The sequence below is a fragment of the Mytilus edulis genome, chromosome 1 (genome assembly GCF_963676685.1).
Source record: "Mytilus edulis chromosome 1, xbMytEdul2.2, whole genome shotgun sequence".
Taxonomy (NCBI): Eukaryota; Metazoa; Mollusca; class Bivalvia; order Mytilida; family Mytilidae; genus Mytilus; species Mytilus edulis.
The window spans coordinates 116,234,599-116,256,641 of record NC_092344.1 but is presented as its reverse complement, the minus strand read 5'-3'; the positions used below and the strand labels follow the sequence as shown (position 1 = coordinate 116,256,641).

General features: G+C 32.2%; 1 protein-coding gene across 1 annotated transcript in view; it reads left to right on the top strand.

Annotated features, from left to right (window-relative positions):
- Positions 1–742: 742 nt before the first annotated feature.
- LOC139501784 (atrial natriuretic peptide receptor 1-like) overlaps positions 743–22,043 on the top strand; it is a 37,822-nt gene continuing 16,521 nt past the window's right edge. The window contains exons 1-4 of the mRNA XM_071290961.1: positions 743–1,039; positions 10,663–10,765; positions 17,062–17,218; positions 20,849–21,177. Of these exons, the coding sequence (XP_071147062.1) occupies positions 995–1,039; positions 10,663–10,765; positions 17,062–17,218; positions 20,849–21,177 (634 nt within the window). The 5' untranslated portion in view covers positions 743–994. The remainder of the gene's footprint in view (positions 1,040–10,662; positions 10,766–17,061; positions 17,219–20,848; positions 21,178–22,043) is intronic.

Genomic DNA, 22,043 nt, shown 5'->3' with positions numbered 1-22,043 from the left:
TCGTCAACGGAATTGTTTTACTGCTGATTTTGTCGACCACCCCATTAGAAGAGCTGCTTTTCTTTAGTTATCGGTTTTCCAATTGTCTTATAAGACATGGATTTGACATCATTACTACTTCTGAATTTTCTTAATGAGACCATATTGTTATGGTGACTCGTTATAACATTGTTCGGTGAAACTGACCTTTTATTCTAGAGCATTACACTACGGTTTGAATAGAAATCTAGAACTTTTCATTACAGAGTTTCAGATTTCTTTAAGCGAGTAATTGAAACAATTTTAATATACTTTATTATCAACATTATTATTTATTAAGTACACCGAAGTACCTGGGTGATGTTTACAATGTAATTTGAGTATTTGTGGTAAAACAGAGCTTCAGAAATCCCGCTTGACTCAACTATTTGATCTGAAGCTTTCAATCTTTACAAACAATCAAACTAAACTTTATAGAATTTTCAAATTTCTAAACTTTAGTTTAATAACTTATAGTTTGAAATAAGTAACAACATATATAAATTACTTGAGAAAGAAAAACAAAATAATGGAAAAACAAACATGAGTTATTGTATAGGATAGCGTCAATAGCCAGGGAACATGTTTACTCATTTAATGTACTGGACAATCGAGCAAAGGACGAATAGTAAATAATAAGTCTAAATGTCTTAATTGCCAAATAATGAAACAGAAATCAATTATGTACGAGATCAATACTGTTGACAAATCTTTAACGGGATATATGATGATTAAATAACCACGAGGACTGCAAGTAGGACATTTGATATTCTAGGATGGAAACAGATAACTACTTTATAGCTTATAAAATAAAGACAATTTACATTAAGTGACAAAAATATACAAATTTATAAAGTTACCAACGATTGAGTAACGATACATTATTAACGTTGTGAAATCTTATTGAAATCTCTTCAAGTATTATGGGAAAATATACCGAACTGCAGAAGAGCTGCCAAAGTATTGTAACCGAATAATGTTTGACGTGAGGATATTTTGTTGGATTATACTGACATGTTTGGTATGTAATTTTAACACTAATTTTAAATCTGTTTTAGTGTTTTTCATACTGTTACAATAACTGCCGTTTATTTCTGGTTTCACATTAGAAGAAATTTTATTTTATTCATGCTCAATGTAAAAGCATACCTTAATTCATATAATGTAAAACGTTTGGTTTCATTTTATTTTATTAATAAAAGATGCTTTATTACATTATTTTACATGATGTAGTTTATAATAATAAGTGTGTATGTTTGTTAGTTTTGTTCACGCATCGTTGCCAATATAATGGAATTTGATGCGACTGTCACACAAGTGAGAAATTTAGCTAGCTTTAAAACTAGGTTCAACACGGCCGACACTCGGCTAACCGAGAGATTGGTCGGTTAATCTATATTGAGTATGTGGCTATATCGGCGGTGGGTCTGTTAATCGGGTTGGCTAAAGTCTATTAATCAGGTGTTATCGAGGAAATCATTGGAAATTCTGCATGTTTCATTGTATAACTTTTTAAATATATCTTTATCATAAAAATTATTCATGTCTAACAAAACAATTCAATGTACTGAATCCAGTGGTGTAAATAAGGACAGTAGGAAGTGATGCATTAATAAAAAACAGATAGAAAAAAATAATAACTGTTTGAGAATAAAGACATGAAACACCCCTGGGTGTTGAAACAGTAACGGATTGCTATGTACTCATATTGGTAATAAATGCTAAAAGTTTACATGCGGACAACTACAGTTCTCCTCTGCACTTATGTAGAAAGGAACTAAACAGAATAAAATGAATTAAAACTTAAGATAACCAAATGTAGCTGCATTCGCTCCTTTCCATTTACTTCTTTAGACTGATTTGTAAACAACAGATGATTCAGTAATAGAAGAAAAGAACCAATCGGATGATGTTGACGATTTAGAGTTTAACGTCCAGTGACAAATATCATGTGCATATATGAGAACGACAACACGTTATATGTACCCTGTGTTGTATTAGAAAGACACTTTCGGACGGATTTGAGAACGTGCTACTTTAAACAGACACAAAAATTAAGGCTGAAGAAAACGTTAATAATAGATTCATGCATATTCCAGCAGGCAATCCATATCCATATATTGAAGTGACACATCCCCTAATAAAATGCAAAGGAAGTCAAAATAAAAAAATGTTCTTACTAGAAGGATACTGTTGCAGCGTATTGTCATTTTTTTTACTCAAGAGCATCTCATTCTTAACTTTTTCAAAGGGAAAATATAAAGGTAGCACAACTATTGTCGTGGCTAAATAACTCTTAACTGACACAATTTCAATTGTCCAACCCATTAACAGACTTTATTCCCATAATGTTCACTAAAACGTGGTATTACTCACGTTATATTACAATTATGAAATATTTACTAATTTCAATTTATATTTTAGAACCAAAGTACGATTTTGTGTCCTTTAAATGATATTTAAAATTGTTTTTTTCGCCTTTCATTACAAAAATTGCTATGCGTATAAGCATAAATACTACATACTTGCGCGACGCCTTTTGGTTTTACTGAAAACTGCGCAGACTATGAAATGTTTTTACAGTTGGAAAATGTTCTATGATATATATCATTTCGTCAGACACTTTTCTTTTTTTGATTTGATTCTTATAATGTACCTAAAATCTGTATATTAAATAGATTTTAATATTAAAATTGTGCGTTTTACTCTTAACAGACGTATAACCAATCCGATTAACAGACCAACCGCCGATATAGCCGCATACTCAATATAGATTAACCGACCTATCTCTCGGTTAGCCGAGTGTCGGCCGTGTTCAATCAACCATTTTCTACCTAAGAAAATGCCTGTATCAAGTCAGGAATATGAGAGTTGTTATCCATTCCTTTGATGTGTTTGAGCTTTTGATTTTGCCATATGCCTAGGGACTTTCCGTTTTGAATTTTCCTCGGAGTTCAGTATTTTTGTGATATTACTTTTTTCTAGTGATAAGTAGTTTCCTAAAAAAGATAATGATGGGATTTTTAGTAATTTTAACATAGACTTCAATTCAAGTTAGTGAGGAATTCGCCAAGTTGATTTTAGCTTTAATGAAATACGTAGTTTGATTCTAGTATACTTGACTTTGCCTTGTATTTTGAATGTATAAGCTTTATAATGTTGTATTCACCTCAATTGTTTATAATTTAATATCAAATCAAAATAAAGTTTGGAATTCAAATTTTGTTTCTGAATTCCTATGCTCCTGTTACTAAGTCTTTTGCTGTTGATATTTTTTTTATATACATATTAAACTAAAAATTGTGAGCTACCCCGATATATTCCTTTTTATAGCAGGAGTTTATTCAATATAATTATTAAAAAGAGGCAAACTGTGTTGAGAGTATGCCATTCGCGTTGAAACCCGTGCGACAACACTTCAGATAATTTAATTAACTGCTTTTTGCAAGGCATATTTCTGACCATGATTACATAGTTTCATATCCTTTTCACACCTGGTAAACCATCTAATCTCAACCAAATGTTGAGACGGAAAAAAGTATTCTGGCACTTCCTGTTGAGCTTTTCTGGTTCAAAATATTCAAAATAAACACAGGGTAGGTAGACTTTTCGTCAATTTACTGAAAATCAATGCGTTTTTTGTAAAATCGGAGAATGTCATGCCATAGATATTGGAATTACAGTTTATCTCGTGTATAACACAAATGAATATGATTTAAAATGACATCGTAATGACTTTTCTCCAGCAGGTAAATGTGGCCAGCGCAGTCAGCTATTGACAAAATGACAGTGATATCATTGATAAACTAGCATATATATCAGTAAATTAGTATTTTTCTAAAACATTATAAACATAAAATTACAGTTTGTTCTTTTTCTTTACTAGTATAATTTCATTAAGCTAAATATGTTATAAAGTATGTCATGTTGAGATTTTCTGGTATCGGTTGAGATATTCTGGATCAATGTTGAGATCTTCTGGTGAATGAAATTTTCAACTATAAAAAAGAAGATGTGGTATGACTGCCAATGGGACAACTGTCCACAAGAGACCAACATGACAGACATTAACAACTATAGGTCACCGTACGGCCTTCAACAATGAACAAAACCCATACCGCATAGTCAGCTATAAAATTGTAATAGAGTCTAAATAGTAAATAGCTGTGTTTTTTAAGTACTAGTATTATAGTACTAACGCTGGAGATTAAGTCTACCGATTGAGATGCAGTTTTGCACAAAAGCTTTAACGTCAATAATGTTGTAATTGACATCTCCAGGGCTAGAATTTTTTTTTTTATTTATGTGTAACATATTTGTTTTTCGTTCATTTTTTTTTTTATATTAATAAGGCCGTTAGTTTCTCATAACAATTGTTTTACATTGTCATTTCGGGGCCTTTTATAGGCTGTCTATGCAGTATGGGCTTTGCTTATATTTGAAGGCCGTACGGCGACCTCTAGTTGTTACTTTATGTGTCATTTTGGTCTCTTGTGGAGAGTTATACCATTGGCAATCGTACCACAGAAAGAACATTGATAATAAAACGGATACATACAAATTGAAAACAAATCGCGTAAGAAAAAGCAATTATTGGTATGTTAGTTTTATTTAGTATCATGAATATTTTTGGCTCAACTTCTTAATCATGATCAGGCAAAATTATTGGCTTTTTATTCTTACATTTTTTTTCTTCTTATTCCTCTTCCACCCCATTTTTCGGCATATTACACGTCCGTTTTATTTGGTCATTACATCACGGACTCCTAACGGATGCATATTTTGTAAATAAAAAACTTTTGTTTATCCTTTCGGCGTTCGTTCGAACTATCTGGTAAGGTGTGACCACAGTTTTTAGCAGATATCGCATGCTTAGCATAGACACACACAATTTTTTTTTTTAGAATTTAAGTTGACCAGGCCAGAGTTCAAACTAACTATCTCCCACAATTTAGCTACGTCGAATCCAGTTTTAAAATATTTAAAAAAAAAAACTGAATTAATATTCAGAAATGGATAATCATTAAATTCATTCATTTCATCAAAAGTTATTTTCATTTAAAATAGATAATTGCAAAGGAGATGTGCATACAATAGAGATTACCTCTAACTGTCATAATCTGAAGGAGAACTGTTCTAGCGGACAAATGTGGAACTATCTCCTGACACTTTCAAGACAGTTCTAGCTGGAACAGTTCTAACCAAGAACTGATTTGGTCATTGGTAAGTTCTACCTAGAACTGATTTACACAGTTCAACCTGGAACTGATCCTGACAGTTACACGGCTAAAAAAATCTACGACTAAAACAGAACTGCGACCTGATTTCGCCACGAACGCATCACGATTGTTTTGAACATGTTTTAAGTTTGCTACTCTCAACACGATCACAAAGACCTCATCAAGACCGTAACACGACCATACTGCACTACGATCGTCAATAGCATTATTTTTTTAGAGATCGTAGTGCGATCACGGCCTAGTGTGACGGGGCCCGGGTTATAATATAAATGTTGCTGAATACTGCCAAATATTAAGGATGTGCCCTGCATGCAGTTGTGAACAAACATCTAAGTTTTAATTATTTCAATACAACACCTGTGATTACACTAAGTTGGATGTCACTTATAATACTTACAAAGCAATTTTAAAATCGAATCATATTTTTTGTGTGACAAGTATTATAATGACAAAACTGACATCTTTTACTCACATTTAAATTAGCACCACCTTTTAAAGAGGCTGCTTCATTTGTTCTAGGTCGGGCTATGCCCTGTTCGCCCTATCACGTGACCGGGTTAAATATGGCTGAAAATAAAACGAGTGGAACCGGCTGATATAAAGATGGCGACTGAAGTTCAAATTTATACTGTTTTGCTAGGGAATATAAAAAATGAACCTGTTTACAATATAAATATATATTTTTAAAATGCAATCTTTTTTTCTTAGGCCATATTCATCATAAAAACGTTTCTCCGACATACATTTTATAAACTTGAAAATAAAATATAGCATGGCGATTTATTATCGTCAAAGTTGACCAATGCAGTATCATATAATATAGTCTGATTGAAAAAAATTATTTATCTTTCAAATTCCGACAATTTATCTAAAATTACGCTTCCCGCCATACTTTTATAACCGGCTGTTTGCTTGCCGGTGAGTGAGACCGGCGAGGGCGGCGTATGCCTATTTCCGCCGGCGTCTGATTTTACAGCAAATGAAGCGACTATGCATATACCGGAAGCGTCGACCAGGCTAACCTAGGTTAAGCCGCTGTGGCAAATGAAGTACTACCCCTGAAATAATGTGTACGAAAAAATAAACCTAGAAAAGGGGTCATGTTCGATTGTTTAGTTTTTAACTATTTTATTTCTTTATAAATGTACGCATTTTCGGCATTAAATAATGTCTGTTAGGAATCGAATTCATCCAAATCATATTAATATATAACCATTGTAAAATAATCTTATTTATATTTGTAAGGCATGCATTTTTCTATCGGCAATGCTTAAAATTGTATCTGCATTTAGATGAGGGCCCTCATGGGGTTTTTGATTATGTGATTACTTGGCCGTTTTTTTAATGATTATTTGATTATTAAGCCAAATATTTCATGATTATTTGATAACCTAGGACTGTATTTTTAGTTTATGATTATTTGATTACTAAAGATAAGCAAATATTTAATGATTATGTGATTATATTGGCAAAAAAATGGTGATTATGTGATTACTAGGACCCCCCCATGAGGGGCCTCTTAGATTTTATGTTACCACAGACAGAAAACATGAATCAGGTTAACCGTAAAAAAAAGGTAAACTCGAATAGTACAGCGCAACCAGAAAGTCTCAACATTGTGACAGAAAGACTCAACCAATACCTTTATATCTCAACCATTTATATTTTTTTATTTTTCTGCTCAGAGTATGCTTGACAAACAAATATTTGTGCAATTTACAGACGTGGTTATCGTAAAGCCTAAAAAAAACAAATAATTGACATATTTTCTTGCTAAGTCATTAATATCATAGCGGTTCTATCGGATTTAAAGAATATAAACATTATAATCCGTAGGAGAAAAGTGATTGTGACTTCAATTGAAAATATTGTAAACCAAGAAGAGACATATTAGTTACAATTATTATTTATCTATGGCATGACATTCTCCGATTTTACAAAAAAGTCGTTGATTTTCAGTAAATCGACGAAAATTCGACCTACCCTGTGTTTATTTTCAATATTTTGAACCAGAAAAGCTCAACAGGAAGTGCCAGAATACTTTTTTCCGTCTCAACCATTTGGTTGAGATTAGATGGTTTACCAGGCGTGCTTTTTCGGATTTATGTTGGAGAGGAAACAATTTGTATATTGTTTTGTGAATACAAGGTGACTCGGGTTCTGCATGCAAAGCTGACACAATCATACATTTCATCCGCATACAGCAATGAAAAATCTATGAATTGCTTAGGGATATCAGGGACGTATATATAAGTCCTTGGGGATATACAAATACTTATTTCGGACCAAAACACGATAAGAGGTGCACAATGGTATTATATGCTGAGGATTATAAGGGTGCTTTAAAATGTCTGACAAAGGGATACAAACGTGTATTGTAGTGTGCGCTTATGAGAACGTCAATATAATGTTAACCCACAAAAAAATCATTAGGATCAATAAATGATAAAAAAAAAAACTCTAACTGAAAGAACATCTTGTGATAAAATTTCTGTGAAAGCTAAAAAAAAAAAAGAAGATCTGTTATGATGTTCAGGGGCAGTTGCGGAAGTAAAAGTCGGTCGCAAGAACGGACAGAGCTAAAAACGGAAAACACTCCATAACTATATATCATCCGCTTGTGTTCGATGTAGATATGTATGTGCATGGTTTAGGGCAAAAGGATGGTGTGGGATGTTGTAGGCATAAGTGATTGTTGCTGTATTTGATTGTTTTGTTCACCATGACAGTATAACTGACTATTGACGCTGGTCGGTTTCAGAGTTTGTTATTTGGATTTATTAACCAACTAAATGCATTATTGCCAAAAGTGACTGTTTATTAAAAATTACATATTTTCGGTAATGGCCCTGTTTTTCTGTAATGGCCCTGTTTTTTTCTGTAATGGCCCTGTTTTTCTGTAATGGCCCTGTTTTTTTTGTAATGGCCCTGTTTTTCTGTAATGACCCTGTTTTTTCTGTAATGGCCCTGTATTAATGCCCAGTTTGTCTGTATTAAGCCCTGTTAGGGTTTTTAATAAAGTTAATAAAACTAAGTTGTAAAGAGTATAATACCTTTTTGTATTTTATTTAATTTAGTAACCAGCAACCAACATTAAAGAACCACATAAAGGGATCACTGTTCATCCTGTTTTTAACACATATTTCTTTCAACTTAATAACTTGGAAATTTGGTATATTTAAAGCTTTAAAATTGTGAAGTACAAATTATTTTGTTCAAACTAAACTGTCATTAAAAGAGTAAGACAGTACATCAAGTTAGCAGCAACACACACACTTTTGTTCAGTTGGTTCGGGCCATTACAGACTTCCTCGACCATTATTACAGACCTTGGACATAGAACAGGGCCATTATAAAAACACCCATTCATTAATACTATAATAAAATGTGGCCTTCATTAGAACTGTGACGTTTAAATTTTGTTCTATGGATATTTTCCCTACATCTTCTTCTTTATTATATTTATAATAAAGTTTTTTTATTATACCATAATAGAGACATTATAAATAATATACAAATAAGTAAAAGCTAAATACTTACATTACTTACACGTGTTGGTCAACGTTTTTCATTATGTAACACCTTTCATAACTTGTAATAAATTTTGTGTATGAAATACATTGTCAGGTTTGAGGTTTTTAATGACTACTTGCAATTTTTGAAAGCTTTGTGAGCTATATGTTAATTTAAACACTGTTTATTAGTCAAACATTTCAGCTTTGATGAAATAATATAATATTTATTCAAAATATTATCAACCGAACTGTTTACCTCTTTGTCATGTTAAATGGACAATAATAAATCTGTATAAGGTAAAGCGACTTAGTACATCTGTGGATATTTTTAAAGTGAAAAAGTTAACGAAAGTGTATTTCTTGAATAACATCCATCACAAATGTCCTTAACAAAAAATGCGGTGCAGCAAACATGACGAAAATACACGAGAGTTATAATACCAAAAGGTTAACCCGATTAAAGTCAACACAGCCTAATGCAGTAAAGTCAAGACATGTTTTAAACTCATAACTTGTCCTTATATATGGCATGAGAGGGGTTATATAAAGTTGGGTTGATGTGGCTTTAAATATAAAGAAGATGAATATGTTAATGAATAAATCTTATGCTACAAAAGTGACAGATAGTTATGCACTCACACATGAAGATAAAAACCCCAACTAAAACACAAACAAACACTGAAAACAAAACAAAACCTGACTGTATCTTTGTATTCCTATCTTTGAGAGTTTGGTATCTTCTTAATATAATGTTTATAATATTTAACAAAATTCGTTTATACATTATGTAAAAAAGAAGATGTGGTATGATTGCAAATGAGATAACTCTTCATAAGAGACTAAAAATGACACAGAAATTAACAACTATAGGTGACCGTACGGCCTTCAACAATGAGCAAAACCCATACCGCATAGTCAACTATAAAAGGCCCCTAAATGACAAATGTAAAACAATTCAAACGAGAAAACTAACGGCCTAATTTATATACAAGAAATGAACGAAAAACAAATATAAAACACATCATAAAACGACAACCACTGAATTACAGGCTCCTGACTTGGGAAAAGCAGATACATATAAAATGTGGCGGGGTTAAACATGTGTTAGCGGGATCCAAACCCTCCCTTTAACCATGGACAGTGGTGTAACAGTACAATTTAAGAACTAACAGTTGAAAAAGTCTGATTTCATCTTATAAATACAAATAGAAATACATCTAACAAAAAAGGACGTGGCCAGGTACTTGTATATCCCAACAACAAAAAGAAACTTAGTACTAATTATCGTAGTTTAAAAAAAGAAACGCATGCTCGTTTTGTAAAATCGTTACCTGGGTTTCCGCTGGCATTGCTTTTTCGAAAGAAAACAAACCTGATCATTGATGAAAGTTAAATGCGAAAGAGTTATAACGGTTCGACATCGCACATTCGAACTTGACAGAAAATCAACAAGCAACTGATAGTAACAAATTTAAGTGTGGCAACAAAGAAACTTGACCCCATGGTCAACTCTGATTGTTACTTCAGTTTATGTTGTCTTTGATCTCAAGCTGATGTTAAATTAGATAAGCTAAAACTTTCAAACACGTGAGCCAATTTTGTTACACAATTATTATTATCAAATATTATTGGAGCTAGTTCATACCATGCATACCCTGAACATATCAGTACAGTGGAGAGAAGTGGAAGGTTTAAATAGCTAATTAACAAGGTCTAACCTCCCTTTTCTTTGGAAAATGCCTGTATCAAGTCAGAAATATGACAGTTATTTTCAATTCTTACTGTTTTTAGTTTTGTTATTAACATTTTGTTACTTAAAAATATATCAAATTACATATTGATAGAACTGATGTAAAAATGCGCTAAATACATAATTGGTTTTTTTTCAGATCTCAAACACGTCAGGCTATCATTCCTTTGGAAATGCACAATACCATTGTTGGCCATTAGCAGCTGATGCAAATTCCCCAACACCTCTAACGTCTTGCTCTGGTAAGTTTTTGACATTCTCAGTTGATGCAAATTACTCATCACCTTGGAGTATATTCATTAGAACTAACTTGATCGTTTCTACGCTATCGGTCCAACGATTTACAGAAAAGAGCGACGATTTACAGAAAAGAACCGAAAAGGACAAAAAAGAACCGAAAAGGACAAAAAAGAACCGAAAAGGACCGAAAAGAGGATACATATATTTATTATATAAAGTTAAAACAATGTATATGTTAGCGACAATAAGTGAAATTAGGCATTAAGCTTAAATCCTAGTCAATATAAGCTAACGCCTAGGCAGTAAGTCTATTGCATAAATGAGGTTATTTAAGCTTAAATCCTAAAAAATGTGTGCAGGCATTACGCTTAATTCCTAAAATATAAATGAGAGTAAATAAAAGTCATTTGTTCATTTAAATAAAAATATATTTGTTACATAATAACATTATGAAAACTAGCGCCTGTTTATCGAAACTGTCCTAAGATCGTTCCTAAAAGATATCCAGTCTTAGGACAGAAATTATGATAAAGTTAGGACCGACTTACAACATGTCTCAACATGCACATCGAAGCTATCTGAGGATCAAAATTGAATCATCTTAGCTAGGATATCCTAACCACTGTATTGGCGTAAAAGAAAATAGCAAATGAAAAAAAAAATATTGTATGAAATTTAACCAACAACTTTATGATTAGAAAATAACTATGAGCTTTAAATTAAAGGGTAATAAATAATGTTGATAGTATAATTGTACATTTAACTCTTAAACAATTAAACAAACTAACTGTAAAAAGTTAAAATCAAATGTGTAATGGGTAAAATCATACGTTTGAATATGAGCAAAAGATAAAAATGTAATCCACCGATGCAAAACTACAGGGCCCAGTTTCATCCTTAATATAAAAAAGGAAGATGTAGTATGATTGCCAATGAGACAACTGTCCCCAAGAGACCGGAAATAAAATCACTTATATGTATATTAAAACTCATCAAATAATAATTAAAAAATAAGAAAACCTTATAGAAATTTTTGTTAAAATCATGTTATTATCACTGTTAACAAAGAAAATTTATTTATCCCATAAAAAAATGGAAAATGGTGTGAGCAAAAAATCATATCTTAATTTTGTCTGCTTGTGACCAGTTCGAATCAGCTCGACTAGTGAATTGTGCAAATTTTCAAATAAATATTATAACTATTCTATAGAACCTCCCCCTTTTTCAATTGGATACAATCACTTTTTTAAATATTTTTTACTTTGCTCATTTCCTTCGATATAAAAAAAAATCGATTTCCTTTTCGGTTTCTTTTTGGTCATGTTCGGTCCTTTTCGGTTCTTTTCTGTAAATCGTCGCTCTTTTCTGTAAGTCGTCGAACCCACACAAAAGACAACAAATGGAAGTTTTTAGGGTGCAATCAACAGTTTTTTACGTGACGTCATTCTGTAATAGGGCATGTAATAGTGGACCCATCATGCAGAAGTCAGATATTCATAGTTATATAGATATCTATACATCAATGGAAAGATAATTCTATGAACTTTCTGAATAAATAAAAAAAAATCCAACATCTCTTGTTTAAACATGCAAATTGGTACAAGTTATCAGCTGGAAATTAGGCATTTTCCCCCTAAAAAACCTTAAAAACAGACCACCTTGGGACACACGGATCAGTAACCTGTGCATATATTTGAGATTTCTTATAATATAAAATTGAGAAAGGAAATGGTGAATATGTCAAAGCGACAACCACCCGACCATAGAGCAAACAACAGCCGAAGGCAACCAATGGGTCTTCAATGTAGCGAGAATTCCCGCACCTGTAGGTGTCCTTCAGCTGGCCCCTAAAATGCATTTCGAAGAGCTTATCCGGCTGATTTAAGAAAACGTAGTTTCAGCCTACGTTCGCCTGCTCCGAAAGGAGCTATCTTACCTGACAAATCAAAGTGCTTTTTGCAACAGGTGAAAATCAGCTGTTTATGGAGTTGCCTCCCATATAGTAGGAAGTCACAAAAACATTTTTTTTTTAAATCTTGACAAAAGTGGCATTTTAATTGAACTTCAATATATGTTTTTCACATTGAACATAAAAAAACAATCAACTTTTTCATTCAGTGGTATATAAATAGCAGGGAATTCCATCAGTATGTAAATCTCACTGGGGAAATGCACGGTCGGTAACACAAAAGGAACTCTTTTCGAACATTTTATAGCTGACTTTGCGGTATGGGCTTTTTTCATTGTTGAAGGCGGTTCGGTGACCTATAGTTGTTAATTTCTGTGTCGTGTGGTCTCCTGTGAAGAGTTGTCTCTTAGCAATCATACCGCATCTTTTTTTTTTATGTTTAAAGGGTTACAGTTACAACAGACGTGAAATCATAAAAACATACTGACAATATCATTGAATATAATATTTGTAGTAAAAAAACAATATCAGACAGTATTTTTCATCCTGTCTTTTATCGCAGTGTCGTGAATAAAACTAAATTGTCGAAAGAATGATAAACTTAATGTGGAAAGTGTTTGCATCTTTCAGGAGCAGGAGTAACATTCGTGATATAATGAAATATAACTAATTTACTTTCCTATGGTCTGAATATTTATTAAACTCTATGAACTGTTATTTCTGATTTTTTACGCGTTCTGGTCTTATATAACACTTTTCCGTTAAGCGGAAACCAATTTTGTTTGTTTTTACTTCTATTGGGTCGATACTATGATGGTTTTCGTCCAGTAGCTTACACGTTATCGTTATCATTTCATTGATACATTGTGTTTGTATTTGTTTGTATTTAAAATCCATGTATGGTTTAGGTTATCAGCTTTGAAATTAAAAAAATGATACAATTGTGTTTAATTATGAAATGTTGCTATATTTAACTGTTATGAAAAATGACCACCAAAACAACGAAGACTATGGAGTTTCAAATCTAAACAATAATAACATTATAAAACTAACCTAAAACTAAGGATGTAACCTCCCCAGTCAAAGTTGACCTTGGGTTACTGTTTGGTTTTCCAAACTCTGTTCATGAGTGTCCAATGAAGGTCGTTACTGCATTACTTCATAACGTTTCTTTGTCTTTCCTCTTGGACAATTGTATATTCTGGTAGTATTTTGCTTTAGTTAGAATTCTAACGTGTATATAACGTTTTACAATTCGAACATTGACATATCAGAAGTTCTCTAACAGGTAGGTTCTTAGATTTTAATAGCCTAGACTGCGAGAACCGTTTTTTTATTGCAAAATACCATAATTATGTCGGTTGTTTGGTGGTCAAACCCGAGAACTGTGTGTACAATTCAAAATAATTTTTTTAATAAAAAGTCAAACAAAAACAACAGATCGTTTGTTGTTTTATTTTTTTCATATTATTATATTAACTTTATCCTATAGAAATCATCAATCTGTTATGCTTCATCTGCAAAGCGAATTATGTTTTTACAAATCAAGAAAAACAGATTTTTATGTGTTTACTTTTCCACACAAAGTTAATATATAAATAAACATTATAACTAGAAACTACTATTAAGATGCCGTTAATATACCTTTGAATGGTAATTGCAGAACACTAATATAAAAGGTTAATTTAGTTTTTTTCAAACGTGGTAAACAAACTATTCAGAAACGGTCTGTTTGGAGATATTTAGTTGAATCCACTGGGAAACTAACTATTAACAAATATGTATGCAAAGCGAAATAGATCAATATAGCATAGACAAATAACCATTTGGATTTAGTATTAGATAGTTGTTATGCATTTTTATTTGAACAAAAGGAAATATGGTTTGAACGTAGATATATACGACACAAAAACAGAAAAAGAACACTGCTTTGAATTCACTGATGTTGCATTAATTATTTTCAAAAGCCATTTAACGTTACATGAGATCTCCAGCCAAATGACTTTTAAAGGCAAAATTGCAAAAGGGAATTTTCACTATTGTTGTTTAAATTAAGTCCATTAATAGTCCTTGATGTTTTGTTCGTAATTTTCAAGAACAGTGAAATATAAGAACTTTTAGTCTTAGTTGCATAATTGTTCATTAGTAGTTACTGACTAAAAACTACACGTATAGCTGTCAGTAACTGCGAGTACTTTCAGGTCTGTACTTAGTGTCTTTTTGTTGTGGGGATGTAATTGAAAGTCCCATGCCACGCTCATTTCGTGTTTATGTTTAATGTATTTCTATTTGTATTCATCTGGTGAGTTAGGCCTTTTGCAACTGATTATAGTTTGTTCTTATTCAGTATTGTTACACCACAGTTACAGGTTAGAGGGATTGACGTCTTCAAACTAGTTTAACTCCGCCACATTCTATATGTGGCTGTCCCAATCCAAGAGCCTATAGTTCAGTGGTTTTCGTTTATTGTTGTTTCTCATATTTGATTATCGGTTGTCGTTTTGTATAATTTGTTCTTGTGTTGTGCCGTTGCAACATTGTCCCAGGTAAAGGGAAGGTTGGGGCAAACAAACTAGTTCAACTCAACCACATTCTCTATTTGCTTTTCCCAAGCCAGGAGCCTGCAATTCAGTGGTTGTCTTTTGTTGTTATCTAACATTTTTGTTTTTCGTTTATTATTTTTGTACATACATTTTTAGTTTTTAATGGTTCACTAACGCAATGCATATGTAACTTTCATAGGGAATCATTGTATTCGTCTATTTCCGACTCATTTACGTATAGTCAAAATACTCGCTTAAACTGTTGTTCTGACAAGTGACTGAAATGCTTTAAGAAAGTTCTTTTTTTTGTTTCTTTGTTTGGTTTCTTTTTATGAAGTACCGCTATTTTTGTTTCTCGTAGATGGGTTGTCCTTTGACTGTTATACTGATATCTTAAAATAAGTACATTTTAAACCCATCGATTAGAAAATTTATTGGGTTGTTTGACCGCTACGGAATATCCAGTCCTCTTTTTCTCTAATGGGATCTACCGTTTGTCACATTTGGGGCTGGTTTTGTTTTAAATGGGTTCGTGTTGCTCTTGCTTTAGTTGTGAGTGCTGCTATTTGTGTGTGTAGTTCATACTTGTAACTTTTTAGTCTTGTATTTTTCATGAGAACGTATTAAAAATTATATATTTCACATTCGGTCAAGTTTCAAGGTTAGGCAATTCTTAAAGACCGATGATCTAGCATTTGGTGATGCCCCCGTTGTCAACGTAGGGGGCATTTTGAATTGTAATCCTTGTCAGTCAGTACGTACGAACGTACGTCCCGAAATTAGTTTCCATTAAACTTTAGTTTGCCTCAACAAAATGTTATTAAACACATATACCATGCTTAATATCACAAAACAGAGATGAATTTCGAACTTGAGTGGCTTCACTTTTATCGTATTGGAGTTATGCCGCTTCATAAATAAATAAAAATGCGTTCTCTAACTTTAGTTTGCCTCAACCAAATGTTATGAAACTGACAAACAATGCTTATTACGACAAAACACAAATCAAGTTCGATTTTGGTTGGCGTCATTTAAACAGTTCTCGAGTTAAGGGACTTTATTATATAATTATGCAAGCGGGGTATCAACTGTGTCCATGGAACACTTTCTCTATTTATTTTATTGTCTGTATTACCGATATTGTGATATAATTACTTTTAATGATTTTTTTGAATGAATGCCAATCAGACATCTCTCCACCCATGTCACATTTTGTAAAATTAAACCATTATAGGTCAAAGTACGACCTTCAACACGGAGCCTTGGCTCACACCGTACAGCAAGCTATAAAGGGTACCAAAAATTACTAGTGTAAAACCAACGGTCGATTCTATATAAAAACGAGATACGAGAAACACTTATGAACCACATCAACAAACGACAACCACTGAACATTAGGTTATAAGTACTGTACCGAAAAATTGAACATCGGTTAACTACTGTCGACTTTATTATACATGCCTTTTCTAGAATGGGCAAGCTGGAAATTCTTAAAACAGGTTCAGTCCAATTTGAGAAATGCTAGTTTGCCTTTCGAAGTCAGTGGATGCGAAAGTCTTTCTATTCATAGTTTTTATGAATTGAATAAAAGGTCGGATGTTCGTCAATGTCTGAGACAATGACCCTCTCCCTTCAAGACATTATGAACTAAAAGACGAAAAGACGGTATTAACATAATTATAGTCCAAAAAGAATTTATCTAAATTCAGTGGGATACAAAACTAGTCATTAGATGAATGTGGAATTTTGTCCATTGATTCAGTATATGATTTTAATAAATGTCAATTTATATGTATATTTCCTTATTGTTTTAACTCACTTAGGAGATACAATCATTTCATTACAGGCGTCAACATGCGATGGGTTGTCCCCCCTCCATCAGAAATAGAAGCAGAAACAGAGTTTAACGTCACATACGAACTCATTCTAGATACAACATTCTATACCTGGGCTTTTACTAATGGTTATTTCGATAACTCAGGACCAAGTGCGGCAGGATTTTCGTAAGTACGCCAGGACTGTCATTAATGACATGCACTTAACTTTCAGCATGACTATAAGATAAAATAAGATAAGAATTTTATTAATCTAATCAAGAACCCATAAAGGGCATCATTTTACAACACAATATGATTGGAAAAAACAAAACAGAAAACAAATACCATACTATAACGTTATGGACAGGATCAGAGCCTAACACAACATGTGTTTTATATAACTATTATATTAAAATGTTATAACAATAAAATATTATATTATTTCATATATTTTGTTTACATCTGGATTTTATTTCTAAACCTTTAATGATGTAATTTCCTAGGCACATGAGAGTAGGTAAATGCTCATTTGTGAACAGCCAGAAATATTTCTTATCATTAGGTAGTTCTTTAAAATTAGTACAAAAAGTGACAACTTTATCAAATAATATTTCCTCTGTTCATTATATAATGGACAATTTACTGTAAAATGGGTCTCATCTTGAATAGAATTTGATCCATGTGATAAGCAGTGATTACATAGACGTTGAGTTCTCTCTCTATATTTTTTACTATATCTATCTTTCTCAATTCTAAGATCATGAGCACTTATTCTCATTTTACATATAGCTCTTCTTATACTAAAATCTTTAATTGATAGATAAGCCTCCTTTACAAAGTCAGTCTTGAGGTTGAAATATGTATCTTAAGAATGTCTAATAAACCTAACTCGTGTACTATCTAACAGTAAAACGTCACAAATTCTGAAAAAAAGCAAAAGAAAGCCTACGACAGCATATAACATATAATAGATTAACTTGACCGCATGTTCACGTGTCTTTCAAGGTAATGGTTGTCAGTAGTTTTTTATTTTATTTTATCAAAAGTTACTTTGTATATGTTATCGATTGTATGTCTCAAAATTGTTAACTTGACAGATCACGTTGTTGAATAGTTGTACATGAAAAATCAGCTCATATATCTAGTATATTTGAAAATAAAAAAGAGGCCGAACACTATCAATTCAGAACTTGATAATAACGTGCATTTATTATTACGATTTTATCATTTAAGATCGACATTAATGCCATTTTATTTTTTGCGATATTTAGAAAAATCCTGTTTGAATTGATATAAAAAAAAAATCAAAATGCGAGTTTAAATTATTGCGATTAAAGCCCTGTCGCATTTTTCGCAATAATAAAGATATCCCAATATTTTTGAACTAACAGTATACTAAATAGAGAATCAAAACGTACAAAGCAGATGAATAAACTCATCATAGATACCAGGACTAAATTTTGTACATACGCGAGACGCGCGTTTCGTCTACACAAGACTCATCAGTGACGCTCGAATCAAAAAAAGTTAAAAAGGCCAAATAAAGTACGAAGTTGGAGAGCATTGAGGACCAAAATTCCTTGAAGATAGACCGCCCCAAATCATAACAAAAAAGAAAAGAAATAAACATAAATTATATATAAAACCCTACATTAGAAAATAAAGACTGAACGACACGACGGAATTCGACAAATACTAGGACTGATATCATGTGCTCAGACGTGGAAAAAGTTTTGTTGTTCATGATAATTAACAATTGGTGTTTAGTCTCTTTCAATGATGTAATAGTTGAGAAAAAGAGGAAGGGAGAACGGCTATGACTATTGAAACATAGTCGCTGCTATCTGTGACACAGATATTCTTAATTAAAAGTCAGTCAACCAGCTCACGATAGCGCCCATAAAACATTAACTATAACCACTGGGAATCCTTTGTGTTATAGATTCCTTGTCAGCAGCAACCCTTTCAAGAAAAGCATGTACGGAAACATAAGTCATGAAATATCGTTTTAATTAGGAGATTATTACTCCAAATGCAGGAGCTGCTCGAATGTTTTTACATAGAAATGGTTTTGAATTAGACAACTAAAATCCTTTCTTTTGTCCTCAAGTGTTGGTCTCATCCGAACCTCCTTGTCAATTTCTAGAGTTGAACCTAGAGGTAGGTTGTACTTAACCATATAAAAATAAAAATAAATAAATAAATAATCTTTATTTCAAGAGGATGATCCCATTAGTTAAAACTAATCTTCCTGAGAGTCCTCAAAATAATAATAACATATTTATAAGTACATAGAGTATTATAAAGTTATATTATACACAATATACAATTGTATTTAAATAATAATGAAAAAGCATATTAATTTGCACAATTGATGAAAAATTTGTAACATTTTGTTTTAAAAGATACAAGTGTATTACTCATTTTTATTTCATTTGGTAAACTGTTCCATATTTGAGAACCTGAATATGTAAATGTTTTCTTTAAAAAATTTGTTTTTGGTTTTGGAAGATTTAATACTTTTTCATCAGCTGAACGTAAGTTATAGTTTTGATTATCAGTAAAATGAAAATTTTCTTGTAAATAGTTAGGAACCATACCATTTAATGATTTAAATACAAGTATTGCCTTTTGGTATTGAATGCGTTTTTCCACATATCAAGTCCGATGGGATAGATTTAGTTCAAATAGTCACCAAAATAACAAAATGAATATTAATTTTTTATCATTGGTCCATTATTACAACAATTATTACAACAAACCTGTTTCTAGTTTTACTGAAGACATATATCTTATAAAATTATTGATATGCCGGTACATAATAATAATTTGAATCTTATTATCTCTACTTTTAAGTCGTTTCTTCTTCATGTATATTTCTTTTGAAATATATAAATTAGTAGATAGAAAGGTTAACAGTTTGTTTTACACACAACTGATAATGGATTTTCATTATCAAAAAAGGGTATGCAGATTTTTTTGTTGAATGTCGATCTACACAACTATAGATTATATATAGGAAGAAATAAAATGCTCATTGAAAATTTTTAAAATATAGTATTTTTCTCTTATATGAATATACAATGCTGGCTTTATCAGAATAACATCTGATTTATATAGTTGCGCTGTAATACTACACGATTGCTGAGTTCGTTCGAGAGTTATAGATATATATATATGACCCTACAAAAACAAAAGAACAATGTCCAATAAGTTTTATGTCATAAAATTGAGAATGGAAATGGGGAATACGTCAAAGAGTCAACAACTCGACCAAAGAGCAGATAACAGCCGAAGTCAAACAATGGGTCTTCAATAGAGCGAAAATCCCTCACTCGGAGGTGGGCCTCAGCTGGCACCTAAATAAAAATGTGTACAGGTTCAGTGAAAATGGACGTCATACTAAACTCTAAAAACATATAAAGGAACTAAAATTTAAAAAATGTACAAGACTAATAAAGGCCAGAGGATCCTGACTTCTAAGGGGACAGGCACAATAAGGCGGCGTGGTTAAACATGTTTTGTGAGCCTCTCCCCTTTACCTCTAGTCAAACAAGAAAACACACAACAATATGCACAGCAAAACTCATTTTATAAGAAGTTTGATTCCGATGTCAGAATAGGTAACATAAAACCCCAAGGAAAAGGACAATGATACATAAATAAAGAACTAATAGCAGTTACTGACATGCCAACGTTCATGTATTGCAATATTAATTTTTATGCTTGTGTACTCTATTATAACTATTCGTTCACTTACGATTCCATTCACAAAATTTAAAAATATGACGACTTATTCATTTGTATACTTCACAGCGATGATACGACAGCACAGGCTTGGTGCGAGAATACGATCTGTCCTGCTGCAACTAGTGCAGACGAAACTAATTGTTGTGTGCATCATGTCAATGCCCATTCTTGTCCACTTGCTGGACTTCCTAACGCTTTGTGTGGACCTTGGATACCTCCGACTGGTAGTGTTTTCACACATTCTTCAGTACTAGTAGGTCCAGTACAACAGGGAAATTGGTCAAGTCATATTGGCGGACTTTACGAAGAAGGCTTAACAGCTCTTATAGCTCATTTTAAAGTTGCTGGCCTACACTTGGCCTTGGAAATAGAAACTAGGGTACTATCGAAAACAGGTGATTTTTTTTGCTATTAATTCGGTTTTTTTAACAGAGAAACCCGGGTTTTTTTAACAGAGAAACCCATATTCAAAGTAATGAAAATAAATTCATTAAGTAAAATTTATAGTAGGTTAACGACAAGATAGACATGTTTCTGATGTACATAAAACCATTAAGAGTGTGTAATTTGAAATTTAGTTCGATACACAACATTACATTATCTATAATTCAATAAAGTCATTTCATTTCAACTTATTTTTATAGGAAGCAAATTGGGTTTATTTATGTAAACTTTGAAAGCAAAAGGCAAAAGTTCTGAAGAAAGAACTCTAAACTTGAGTTAAATGGGGTAAATAGCACTGGAAGTGAGGACGTTTAACTCTTGACAGTAGATCCAAGTATCTCAAAAAATGTTGAACTGTATTTTAAAATTAAAAAAAAAATATTAGATATTACCAAACGGAAAATGTTTCATACCAAATCAATTAAAAATGGAAAAGTTATATGGGCTTGCGTTGTTTGGCATTATCGAGGAGGCTGCAGTCAATAAACTTCAAAATAAAGATAACTAGACCCGGTTTGTTGTAGGTATAATCAAGTTTATTGGCAACACTTGTTACACTGGGGTTCGTGTTGTTTATTCTTTAGTTTTCAATGTTGTGTCATGTGTACTATTGTTTTTCTGTTTGTCTTTTTCATTTTTAGCCATGGCGTTGTCAGTTTGTTTTAGATTTATGAGTTTGACTGTCCCTTTGGTATATTTCGTCCCTCTTTTATAGCTGGACATGTTTTACAATTACATTTGTGTCAAATGTTCTTTACTAAATACATCAAAAATATCAATTTGCTTTGACATTATCAATATTGTCTGTAACATACAC